At 34.0% G+C, this 13,760-nt stretch overlaps 1 protein-coding gene and 1 non-coding gene across 2 annotated transcripts; both read left to right on the top strand.

Annotated features, from left to right (window-relative positions):
- Positions 1-1,617: 1,617 nt before the first annotated feature.
- TRNAV-CAC (transfer RNA valine (anticodon CAC)) lies at positions 1,618-1,691 on the top strand. The gene has a single exon. It is a non-coding gene; the product is annotated as a tRNA-Val (tRNA).
- On the top strand, positions 1,642-6,801 carry LOC137823386 (PRA1 family protein A1). The gene is made up of 8 exons (XM_068628492.2): positions 1,642-2,069; positions 2,494-2,534; positions 2,618-2,696; positions 3,982-4,068; positions 4,141-4,229; positions 4,350-4,421; positions 4,502-4,632; positions 6,542-6,801. Exons 1-7 carry the CDS (start codon positions 1,912-1,914, stop codon positions 4,603-4,605), a joined length of 630 nt encoding a protein of 209 aa, XP_068484593.1. The 5' UTR covers positions 1,642-1,911; the 3' UTR covers positions 4,606-4,632; positions 6,542-6,801.
- Positions 6,802-13,760: the final 6,959 nt, after the last annotated feature.

The raw sequence follows: 13,760 nt of genomic DNA on the forward strand, positions 1-13,760 counted from the left end.
CTTGACCCTCAAACAAATCAAATGTTATCACTTAAGACTTTATAAAAAAGATCAAATTGTTTGAATGCTATCACTCGAGGCTTTCTAAAAAACTCAAATTTGTACTTCTTGACAAATAATTTGCATAAGAAATGAAAAACTTAATTTATTAATAACTTATTTTTTAAAACTTCAATTTAGATGATTTTTTAATTAAACCTTAGTTTTTCTACTAAAGAAATCCATTTCTTGACTCAAATTTTGTAAATAGTGCTCACAAACAAAAATAAAGAGTAGAACAAACCAATTATAAAGATTGTATAATAAAAACACTAAGATGAAGTTTAGGATTTGGAGTCAACTCTTATTTTAATTTACAATATACTTCATTATAAAGAGTCTTAGAATGAGTTTCGCCTAAGATAACCTTTTAAAATTAAATGGATAAACGGATTAGAATAAAAATTATAAGCATTAGAAGGGGAAGAAATTACCTTAGATTGAAAGTAAAAGTGGTAAAGAAATAAGGACTTGATTTTCTCTCTCTCTCATGGGTCAGTGACAATGTGAAAGAGAGAAATGAATTGTTGTTTAAGTAGATTTAGATTACAATGTCAAATCACGATGAATAGAAATTCTTTTAAGAAATTTGTATCTCTCCTTTTATTTGCAATGGTTGCCAATGATTAAATGAGAATTGGACTTATCTCAACTTATATTAGTTGTCATAACAACGAGACAAAATTTTGGTAATTTTATTTTGCAGGGCTTTAGATTTACTCAAATCAAGGTTATTAACAATACTTATATGAAACTAATTTATTTATTTATTTATTTTCAGCATAGATAAATTTCCATCACATATTAATGCATTCAAGTTCTCACTCAATATAATTAAATTTAAATTATATAAAAATAGTAATAAATTGTAACTTAGAAGAAAACCTTAATTTTATAGACTATCATGAAATCATCTATTAAACTTAATAATTGATTTTTCTATACATAATCCTCGTAAAAAACAAGTGTTAAATGTCGAACCAAGGTTTTATATTTATTGTATGTGTTTAACAAGCTCTTATAGGTTTTTATTTACATAGGTTTTATATCATTGTATGTGTTTAAAAAGCTCTTGTAGGTTTTTTTTATTAGATGTAAATCCTTGATAGGAGTTAATGATTGTCATAAAAAAGACAAAGTATGGAAAACAATTGTTAATAGTTACGCGGAGAGATGATAAACAATTAATATTATTTTTAATTATATTATCTTAGTGTTGAGGAAAAAAAAGATAAACATAATACACATAAAGAATAAAAATAATTGTTATTAAGAGTGCGTTTGAAAAAAAAAACTTAATTTTCTCAATTTTAATTGTTTCTTATACAAAATAAGTTGTTCATAAACATGTAAAATATAAGCTTAAAATTAATAACTTTTTTTTCAAATTTATATACACATCATTTTTTTATAATTTTTTTTTTCTATATTAAAACAAAATTATATTAAAATCAAGTTTTAACAAACATACGAAGTAAAAGTTCTTCGGAGTACAACATCTTACAATTTTCATAGCTATTTTTCATTTAAGATATAATTTATATTTACTAGTTGAAAAGCAAATCACATAGTAATGTTGTCTGGGTGGTGTAGTCGGTTATCACGCTAGTCTCACACACTAGAGGTCCCCGGTTCGAACCCGGGCTCAGACAAACGTAATTATCTTTGTTTTTTCCTTTTGTGATAACCCATCAAGGAAGAGAAGTCAAAAAATAAAATCGCAAGCTTCATTTCCATTTTCCCTTTCTTCACTCTTGGCACTTTCCTACTTTCCTTCATCTTCTTTTCTTCCTCCATTCAATTCGTTCCTCACTTCCTTTTCCAACAAACTTTTTCTTCGTTAATCAGAGAAAGTGCGTGTGAGAGAGAATAATGGATTGGGGAAACGTCACCGCTGAGGATCTCGTCGACGCTCTCCGCGAGGTCGATTGGTCGTTGCCGCCGCGCCCACTGTCGGAATTCTTCTCGCGATTTACCGTTCCCAGATCTTCCTCCAAATGGAACAGCCGCCTCAAATGCAATCTCTACTAGTACCGTCCCCTCCTCTTCTCTAACCCGCTCAATTTCATCTTTACCTCACAAAAATTCATGCAATTTCATTGACCTCTTTTTCTTTTGTATTTATTTTCAATTAATCAGATTATCAGCCGAACGAATTTTCCTTTTCCTTTTTGTTTTTTTGTTTTTGCATGTTTTTTTTTTACGATCTTACCTTGTTTTGGCCTTGTTTAGAGGTGTTACGGCTGGTCACGTTATGGATTTATTTTATTCTGTTTTTAGGGTTCCGGGGTGAATTTCGAGTTACGAGGATGCGATGATTAATCATAGGATAGTGTTATGTATATTTGGGGATAACTTGTTATTGACATATTGTGGTTTGGATTATTAGAGTAGAGATATTATGGGTCTGGGAAATGATAGTGATGGTTGTGTTTTTGTTTTTGTTTGCTGCAGCTACCGGACCAACTACTTCCTTTTGATTGTGTCTGTTCTCAGTAAGTGGGCTTCATGGATACTGTTTATTGAAATTATGATTTTTGGGGATGGCTTCTCTCATTATTAGCATTTTGAATTGTAGTATTGGGTTTCCTTCGGAGGCCGCTTGCTATTGTAGCCGCACTTCTTACTGCACTCAGCATTGCTTTTCTGAATGACAGGTATGCTGTGTTAATCGCTATCTTTATATATCGTTGTAGATTATTGGTTTTGAAGTTTATTTGATTTTACAAACATTTTGGTTGTGCTATTTAGGGGGTAGGTTTTATATGACTTTAGAGCTTAATAATGCTTTTGATTCCATTTAAAAAAAATAATAATCTGAACTCCGTGCTTGTGCAAGGATATGCTTCAATTTATGGTTTTTCCTCTTGGCACACTGTTAAACAGAACCTCAATAGCACACCGATAGTTTACTACTATATTGAGTCATTCCACTTACTTCTAGGCTGATATGGTAGTTGTGTTAAGGAAATTCTGAGCTGCCTTTGGTAGAATATTGAATAATACTCTTTGCAGTGTTCATAGTGTTTCTTTATGCAGAATCATGCTTATTAGAAGCATGGAGTAAACTGGTAAAGTTTAAATACGGGGTTTATTTTCTAGATGACATAGCTGGACTTTAATTGCACTCCGAGTACCCATAAGAAATCCTGTCATAAAGCTAACGTGACATGAATTAGTTGTACTTCTAGCTTTCTTTAAGGTTCCTTCATCGCATGATTTGTAATAGCGGGTGAGTGACTTTTATCTTTTTTTACACTGATCAAAGTTGTAGTTTTAGCATATATCTTTGGGAGGCACATTGGATTTTTTTTTTCTTTTCTGTGACATGAACAGAAAAATGAGGTCTTATTCAGCAGGATGGAAAGGTAGGTATATGGTAGGAAAGCAAGAGCTTTTGATCAAATTTGGATTTTAGTGTATGTTCTAGGTCTACTCAAGACAACTATGTCAATATCTTTGTTCTCGACTTGGATATAAAGAAAAAGTTATGTTTTCTAACACTCTACTAATCTTCTATTTAGAGAGGGAGAGTAGCAATGCAAAATTATTTCTGAGGCTGTGATATTTTCATGGTTACCAAAAAGAGAAGAAAAAAAGCTCCGAGGGGTTATAACTTATAACAGCTGTTGAGTACAATGAACTACTGTAATAATCGAGTTTGACTTTAGATATTTTATTATACTCAGATGATGGCCTATTAGCCAATTATCTCCCCCCTTAATATTTACCTTAGGATAATTTGTAAAATATTTTAAATTTTTTTACCTTTAAACCTGTAGAAGTCTGAGAAAGTTTGAACTGTGAAATCTTCATTCATTCAGCCCCAGTATACTGTTATGGAAGGAAGTGCTTATTATTATAATAATAATATATATATATATATATATATATATATATATATATATTTCTCACGTCAATGTAATTGGTATTTTTTTACAGCTTTGCAGGTACCTTTAGTGAGAAGGTAACAAGAACAGTTAGGCAATTTTCACCACATTTAGCTGCCAAAATGAGACCTCCTCTCACGTAAGCATATTTGGTTGTTATCCCTTTTTACTTTAGAAGTTTATGCATGTTTATCAATTATTTGAATTCCAGGCCTGTAATTCGTGGACGTCCTTCAGCCAAGAGAGCAATTTATATATGTGGTCGGCCGCGATGGGTGTTTGTCTTGCTATTTTCTTCTGGTAAATGAAGTCTTTGAAATGGGGATTCTTTCAATCATTAGTAATGTGGGATGTGCTGTCAATCCTTGCTATCAATCTGATATTTTGGACTCTAATGATTCTTTCCCCCTTTTTCTGCAGCAAGTTTCATCCTTTGGTTTGTTTCTGCTGGTCTTCTGACTGTTTTATGGGCTCTTGCTATTGGTCTTCTTGGTAAATTTCATACTGAGAATTTTAAATATTTTTTGCAATTGTGAAATTTGCTCAGGTTTATTTTCTCTTGCTATTTTCAGCTACCATCCTACATGCAAGCTTTAGAACACCGAACTTGAAAGCTCGTCTAAACACATTCCGTGAAGAATTCCGTGCAGTATGGCGCAATTATAGTGAACTGTAGCTTACATAAAATTTGTTGGTCCTTGATGTAAGTGCTTTTTTCTGCCTGAGCATTTGTCCATATTAATATGCTTAATGATTTTATGTTTATGCAAAAAACATGTAAAATACAACTGTACATTGAAGTGATTGAGAAATAGATCTGTATAGGTGTTAGGTTGAAAGTGTAGCCTCTTAAGTCACATATTTTCCATTATCACGTGATTTCAGACATGATAAATAAATGTTATTCTCGCTGTATATGTGCTATCAAAAGATAGGTCTAACAAACATGATACATATTGGAAGTTAAACGTTGGTCTTTTTATAGACCTGGCAGTGAGATTCATAGAATCATAGTAATAATTGCAGCATAAATACGAAAGGACTAAAAGATAGATTAGGGGATTAATTCCCATAAAACATTATGGCAATGGTTATGCAACCAGACAGATTCTGCCAATTGAGCTAGTTATGGGATGAGTTGGAGGAGAGAGATGAGAAAATAATAGAATGAGTGGATGGGTGGTATGGGGAAGGCTTGGGGGATCATAAGGTAGGAAAGATTTAAGGTAGTTAGAGGACTGAGCCTATTCTATAGCTGGTGAGGTTCTAGGGTGTGCATTACAGAGTCTCCTTTGTTTTTCTTTGCATTCTTAGGATTTTTGAGATGCAGTTGACCTTCCAGTTATTTCTTTTAACATTGTTGGATACATAGGGATGATTTATGTAATGGTTTCAGTTCTTTATATTTTATTTTACATATTATTTTTTATTTTGTACATCTTCAAAGGCTTGCAAAACAAGCTCTCTTTACTTCATAAAATTCAGAACAGTGTCTGAACTGGACATGAACTCCTTTTGTTGGCAAATATAAGGATTCATTTTGTAGTCCCTATAAATATACAGATGATCACTTTTAGTGCCTCAGTGAAATAATATCCTTTTAGCCTCGATGAAAAATATGTCAGATGTGGTCCTTGTCATTCACAGAAAATTGTTTCTTTTTGGCTCCTTGATATGAAAATAGTAACCACACCTGACATGTTTACATAAATGAGGGGCCAAAAGGAGGCAGGGCAATTTTATTTTCAGGACTGAAGAAAACGAACATTGTTAAGGGACTAACAACATATTTTATCTTAAATATCTTCTCTCTCTGTCAGATGTTACTATCACTTTTCTTCCACTAAGGCTTGGGTCTATTTAGACGAACTTCTCTTTAAGCTCCCTTATAGAAGGGAAAAATAAGAAAAAAAGTTGAATTAGCTTCTCCATAAGCTACAATTAGTTTATGCATAAGCTAATCTGTAGAATTTTTCGCATAGTTTCTCTAATTTTTTATTTTTAATTTGTGCTAAGCTAGTTTTAGTCTATGGAGAAGTCAAATTCATCTTCCCCCCCCTCCCCCGGTCTTGTGGAGAACCTCGTCTAAACAGACCCTTGGTAAATGAAACAAGTAATAAACTACCTCATGATCCCCAGAGATATGTACACTGAAGTTGTACTCAATGTCTGATTGTCTAACCTTTGGTATTTCATTTCAATAGTTCTATTGTCTTTAACTTATGTCCAGTCGCTAAGGAGTTTTTCCCCCCTTATTGGGGGCTGGAACAGGGGTCAGATGTCATAAATATGATGACACTTGGCTTACTAATCTGATAATGTGTTAACATGGGGAAGTTTATATGTCTTTTGGCTATATTTAAGATTTCTTCAGGTTCAGGCTTAAGAAACTTATCCAGTTACTGATTTAGATCCATGTTCCGCTTTACTTCAAATGCCTTGCCCCTTTTGCAGTGTCAACTTTTGTAGTATAATTGTGATGTCTTCTATTGTGCACCTTATTTTTTGAAATACCAGCATTCTAACTTCATGGTTTTGACATATTTGCATGTTATGTAGTGTTTTGTAACGCTGACACTGATTACAGAACTGATGTGACATAAATGTTGTAGGTGTTGCTGCTTTATGAAGTATTTTCCTTTAATTGGAATGGAACATTCTATAGAAAGCTGCCAACCATTGGAACTACCAGCAGATTGTAAATTTTCAGGAATCTTGTTTTGTAAAGTACACTGTTTACGTTGTTTATTATGTCTAGCGGAAGCATTGGAATATTGATACAAGCTGTAACCTAGAGAGTGTCATCATTCTAGTTGTCAAAATTCTTAATTGCTCTAGACATTGGTGACATAAGATACGTCAGTTTCTTTTATGTTTCTTTCATTTTGATATTGTTGTGATTCTGATTAAGGTAGCAAAAATGGTTGCTTGCATTGTATGATGCATGCTTCTGAAGCACTTTATTTTAGTACGTAGTGGATGAGTAAAGCTTCAGTTCTTGCATCACATTCAAATAAAAAAAAAACACACAAGTTATTAAAATTATTTTGATTCTTGAAACTTGAGTAATACTAATAAGATGTTGATACTAAAATATAAAAAAGGAATAATTTTAGGAATTTAAACAAAATTCTATAGTTTCTTAGAAACTTAATTGAGTTTTTATACTTGCTATTTTGTAAATATGGTCGGAGTATTGATCAGATATCCAGTGTTTTGTTTTCTGGGCAATAGTATGGGGATCTGATTTGATCCTTTCATCAAAATTACAAGGCATCCTACATCCAACCTTTTTTAACCTCCATCATACACACTTTTAAATTTTCAAAAATGCCCTACATTGGGTGCATAATTTATTCCAGTTTTTACATAATTTCCAGAATCTCTTAACAATGAATAAGAAAGCAGTAAAACACCCGAAGATTTATACTAATTTACTCAAAATTGAGCTATATCTAGTTTTATCTTACACTAAGATGGATTTCACTAAATCAAAAAGTATATTTCACTAAATCAAAAGTATCTTTTACAAAAGATTTGTCAAGAAAAGCTATTCAACCTTACCAGAGTTACAAGCACACACTGAAAAAACTATTACAGCAATGTTTATGCTTCAAGAAAACCTATCTTGGAAGTAAGCTAACACAACTAAGCTAACACAACTTTACAAAATAGAATAAGTATGAAACAAATACACTTTATTGACATAATCAGGGACCTCCAAACTGCAGCACCTTTATGAAAATCTCAAGCTAATGATGAAATAACAGCACAAAGAACTCACAAAGTTTCAAGAACTCTCCAAAAACCAAACTCCCTCATCTCCAGCTTTTGTTAATAAGAATGAATATATTCAAGGACGCTTTACTCATAAATTCAAAATAGAAACATATTTAAAAAATAATTTTGAATTTATTAAGAAAACAACTGATTGAAAACTAAAATATCATGCTGATAATTCTGAAATAAATTAAGTAGAATCAAAACAAAATTTTAAGAAGTTTGAAAATAGAATTTGGAAACAAAACAAACTTTAAAACAACTTTTAGAAGAAAATACATCAGGAAACTTTTAATCAATTGTTTCTTCAAATAACCAATTGAAAAAGTTGTAGAGTATGTAACACAAAAACTTTAACCTGTTGAAAAAACTTTTAATAGGTTGAAAAATCTGAGTAGTTAAAATTCAGTTTAACTCCTTTTTAAAAGACTTTGTGCTTTCACTCTTCATCATAGGCTTTAAGATAAGAGATATTTATGATGCACCAAGTCTCCTTCCAAGTCTCCTTTTCAAGGCTTTTGGCTTCATCAAACATATATAGTTGGAGTAGTTTGAGATATCCAACAAAGCAGGGATGGAAGCTTGGAAGAATGAATGTATTTTATGTAAGAGAATTGAGGATGTGCTCTTAAGAAAAAGATACAACCAACTCTTAAGAAAGATGTCTAGGAAGAGTCGAAATTAGGAGAGACTTTTCTAAGAAGGCTCAAGAACAAGTGAGAGACATTTTGTGTATAATAAAAATATATGGAGATGAAGGTCCTATCTATAAGAGAGGAGGCCAAACCTTGGAGAATGGAGAGAAAAATTCGAATTTGAATTCCTCCATCTGCTTTTAAAGAAGTGACATATAAAGTGAATCAGGTGTCACTTGTCCATTTTGCATAAATAAAATCAAACTCAAACTCAATTTCCTTCTTCAAATATGATTGCCTTTTTCTTTCTATTGTTGTATTTAGTGTACCTATCTGTTTGATGTTGTATTTGAATTTTAAACCATGTAATTTTTTGACAAAGTTGGGAATATCACACTTTTTTTTTTATAAACTCTTGGAAAAATTGTAGCACACTAAAAAAACATGTCCCCAACTGTTTTTAAAAATAAATAAATAAATGATAACGATTTATACTTGTATACTTTTTCTTTTATTCAATTTATCAAGTAATGATTAAAGGTTTGTAGCACAGTTTTCCTTTTTAAGTAATAAATTTTACATAATGACTGAAAGCCTTAATCAATTGTCATGGTTAGATAAATTAATATATAATATATAACAACACTCCCTTTCATCATGATTCAGTATGAAAGTTCACTTTGGTTGCAATTTGTTTGCCTCCACCAAAACAAATATATTCCCTCTATGAATCTGCATGTGACTTTTTCTTTTTCCTACTTTTTATAATTTGTTAATTCTCCATACACTTCCTTTAAATTTGCTTTAATAAATAATATATAAGAATGAATGTATCTATATATATATATCAAGGATCTTCTTTTTGTTGCACTCTATAAAAATAAGAAAATGGTTAGAGATTTTTCTACATATGTGCATAAAAACAAGTTGAATGGAACAATCCCCCTGCCTTGCAAAGCTTGGAGAGCATGATAGGAGTTATTCCTGTAGAATTTGGAAATCTTAGTATGTAAGATATTTCTTATAAAGTACGTATTATTTCTTTATTGTTTTGTTATGATTATTCTTCATGTTTCTATGTTCAGTCATGTTTCAAATAATCAAATCTTTGACTTGATTCTTGTTCATTTTCATCAAATTTAAATATAGACTTGTGTTTTTGTGCAATAGAACTTAATGGCTTCAAATTAACTGTGTTGTTTTTCACATGTCAATATGGTGGGTGATTATTGACTTTGGTAATTGAACTATTCAATTGATATTTACAATTGTTTTGGTCTAAAATATTCAGGTGACTTGAAAACAACAAACTAATTGGTGATGTGGCATCACTTTCGAATTATCAGGTTTCTCCGTGTGGGATCTTTTCATGGTAAATCCAAGCTACTTCTCTAGTTATAACTTGTATGCATTTGACTTTCATTTTTCTTTTCTTTTTCAAATATATTGATCCTTTGTATGACACATTTTGCTTTGGTATTTTAGGTTTCTCTATGATGGGGAAACCTTCTGTTGGTATAACTAGTTAGGACATTGATTACTATGGCTAGAACATACATGGTTGACCTTAGAAATACTGTTGAATGAATTGTCCAATGGAAACAAATTCTTCGACAATTTTGATGTTTACCAATAAATTAAATTGGGAACGGTAGAAGTGAGTTGGAACGTGGGGAGGAAAAATGTGAGTGATACATGACTTTGAGCCTTTGTAAACTGGTGGTATTGTAAATACAATTCTTTAAATTAGGTGTCGAGCCTCTTCCTAGACAAAGACAACATATACTAAATAATTAAGAATTTACATTATATATGAATAAATGAATTTATGAAACATTACATGATTCAATTTCACTTATCAAAATTAATACTTATAATAATATATAGCATTGCAACAAATAGGTTAACTTTCACACTAAAATGTCAATTTCAAATGATTAATGTGCAAAACATTACACATAATTAATCATATAACTGTTGGGAAAAACGGGTAATTTTCCCACTAAAACAGAACCCTAACAGAGCTACCCGACAAATAATATTGAATAAATAAAGCGGAATAATAAAAGAGATAAAGAGGAAAAACACACCCGAAAATTGTTAACGGATTTCGGCCAATTTAGCCTAATCTCCGAGCACAGCAAAAACAACTCACTTTTATTATTATGGGAGAAAATATTACAAATTGGGATATCTAACAGTGAAGGAGGAGTGTTTAATTTATAACCCTCAAACCTCCTTCCCAAACAATGAACCCACCGATGTGGGACTTGGGATTAAACCAAAATCAACAAATCTCCACCTTGGCTTAATTTCAAGTCCCACCTAAACCAAATCTTCCCAAAACATAACAAAAACAAACTTTGTAGTGCTTCAAATTTGCGCCTCCGGGCGCCAACTTCAAATGTGCAAGATATTAACCAAGTCTAAACAGTGTTCAAACTTGGTCCTTGTAACCACCTTGGTGAGCATATTTGCAGGATTCTCTGTAGTGTGAATCTTCTGGAGAACAATCTCCTCTTCTTCGAGAATCTCACGCACAAAGTGATAGCGAACATCAATGTGCTTCGTCCGTGCATGAAAGACTTGATTCTTTGCTAAATGAATAACACTCTGACTGTCAGAATATAACTCAAGTTGTTTCTGACCAACTCCCAAGTCTTTAAGCAACCCATGAAGCCAAATTGCTTCCTTCACAACCTCTGTAATCGCCATATACTCTGCCTCTGTCGTAGACAAAGCCACCGTAGACTGCAAGGTAGACTTCCAACTAACTGGCGCTTTTGCTAAAGTGAACAAATAGCCAGTTGTAGACCTTCGCTTATCCAAATCACCTGCATAATCAGAATCACAATATCCAACTATGCATTGACCAAGTGATTCATCTTGCCTCAAATGTCAATCCAACATCTAAGGTATTTTGGAGGTACCGTAGAATCCATCTCACAGCTTGCCAATGACCCTTGCCCGGATCATGCATGTACCTGCTAACAACACTCACAGCCTGTGAAATATCTGGTCTTGTACACACCATTGCATACATCAAGCTTCCAACTGCATTTGCATATGGGACTTTCGCCATGTATTCTCGTTCTTCATCAGTCGTCGGAGATAAACGGCTACTCAATTTCAAATGAGGAGCAAGTGGGGTACTTACAGGTTTTGTATCTTCGTGTATACCAAAACGTTGTAGTACCTTCTGCAAATACTGCTTCTGTGACAGCCAAAGTTTCCCCCTCTCTCTGTCCCTGTTTATCTCCATGCCGAGAATCTTCTTGGCTTCCCCCAAATCCTTCATCTCGAACTCTTTACTCAACTGAGCCTTTAACCTGTCAATCTCAACTTGGCTCTTTGCTGCAATCAGCATATCATCAACATATAAGAGTAAGTAAATGTAGGAACCATCTTCAAGTCTGCGCAAATACACACAGTGATCATATTTGCTTCTCTTGTACTTCTGATCCTTCATGAACTTATCAAATCGTTTGTACCACTGCCTCGGAGATTGTTTCAGTCCGTACAACGATTTGCTAAGTTTACAAACCCAATCTTCTTTACCATCAACCTTGTATCCTTCTGGTTGAGTCATATAGATTTCCTCATTCAAATCACCGTGTAGGAACGCGGTCTTTACATCAAGTTGAGCAAGCTCCAAATTCAACTGTGCTACCAAGGCCAACAAAATTCGAATGGAGGAATGTTTAACAACTGGAGAAAATACCTCATTATAATCAATTCCCTCCCTCTAAGCAAAGCCTTTAGCAACCAACCTTGCCTTGTAGCGAACATTTTCTTTATTAGGAAATCCTTCTTTCTTTGCAAATACCCATTTGCACCCAATTGCCTTCTTACCTTTTGGTAATTGTGCCAGCTTCCACGTTTTGTTCTTCTTCAAAGACGGCATCTCCTCTTCCATCGCACCTGCTCAATTACCACTCTCTGAACTCAGAATGGCTTATGGGTAAGTGGATGGAATGTCATCAACAACTGGAAGTGCATAGGCAACCATATCCATGAAACGAGTAGGCTTCTGAATATCTCGTCTCTGTCTTCTAACTGCAATTGGCGCTGATTGCTGTTGAGATTCTTAGGTAGGAACCTCTTCCTCATTTGACTCTTCTTCTGCCATAGGAGAGTCACTTGTGGTATTTCGTGTTGGGATCACCATTGTCGGCTCAAACTCCACCTGCTTCCGGGCACACTCCACCTGTTGTGGAGTACTATCAGCTCCTTCTGGATTTACCTTCTTTAACATGGCAGATTCATCAAAGGTAACATCCATGCTGATAATCGTCTTCTTTGCCTCTAGACACCACAAATGGTATCCCTTCACTCCAGGACTAAAGCCCATGAAAAGAGCCTTCTTTTCCCGTGGATCCAACTTTGATTCAATCACATGATAATATGCAATAGAACCAAAAACATGCAAAGAATCATAATCAGTTGCAGGTTTTCCAGACCATACCTCTAACGGGGTTTTGCCATCTATAGCAGATGATGGCAAACGATTGACGAGATGTTGAGCGTATGTCACAGCCTCAGCCCAAAACTCTCTGCCTAACTCAGCATTAGGCAACATACAACAAACTTTCTCCGCAAGTGTCTTGTTCATACGCTCTGACACCCCATTCTGCTGTGGTGTTTTTCTAACAGTGAAGTGTCGAACTATGCCACAATCTTGGCATACCTTCAGGAACGGATCACTCTTGTATTCTCCTCCATTATCTGTTCGGAGAACCTTAATCTTCCTTCCTGTCTGGTTTTCAACTTGAGCTTTCCACTTAAGGAAAATTTCAAGCACATAATTTTTGTTCTTCATAGTAAACACCCAAACTCTCCTGGAAAAATCATCCACAAAAGTGACAAAATAATGCCTACCTCCGATTGACGGAGTCTTGGCAGGTCCCCACACATCTGAATGCACATAATCCAAAAATACCCTTGGTATTGTGAATGGCAGTGCCAAACTTCACTCTTCGTTGTTTTCCCAGAACACAATGCTCACAAAATTCAAGTTTGCAAGCCTTCGTACCTTTCAACAATCCCTTCTTGGTAAGAATTTGCAAGGATTTCTCTCCAGCATGTCCCAACCTCATATGCCACAACTTCGTTGCCTCGACATCCTTCTTAGTGCTAGAAGTTGCTACCGCTACTGTCCCCACCACTGTACTACCTTGATAGTAATATAGATTGTTCTTCCTCACGCCTTTCAACATCACCAGTGCTCCTGAAGTTGCTTTAAGAATTCCATCTCGCATCGTCACAACTAGGCCTTTAGATTCTAAAGCCCCCAATGAGATGAGATTCTTCTTCAACTTGGGCACGTACCGTACATCCCGCAAAATTCTGGTGGATCCATCATGATTCTGCAGCTTGATTGAACCTATCCCAGTTGTCTTACATGGATTATCATTAC

Source organism: Phaseolus vulgaris, chromosome 8 (assembly GCF_051622355.1).
Source record: "Phaseolus vulgaris cultivar YP4 chromosome 8, ASM5162235v1, whole genome shotgun sequence".
Taxonomy (NCBI): domain Eukaryota; kingdom Viridiplantae; phylum Streptophyta; class Magnoliopsida; order Fabales; family Fabaceae; genus Phaseolus; species Phaseolus vulgaris.

Bases quoted from the DNA above. Each gene is read 5' to 3' on its own strand.
- LOC137823386 (XM_068628492.2), top strand. From the start codon at position 1,912: ATGGATTGGGGAAACGTCACCGCTGAGGATCTCGTCGACGCTCTCCGC. The intron at 4,069-4,140 runs GTAAGCATATTT...TTTGAATTCCAG, and splicing joins AAAATGAGACCTCCTCTCAC to GCCTGTAATTCGTGGACGTC. The intron at 4,230-4,349 runs GTAAATGAAGTC...CTTTTTCTGCAG, and splicing joins TGTCTTGCTATTTTCTTCTG to CAAGTTTCATCCTTTGGTTT.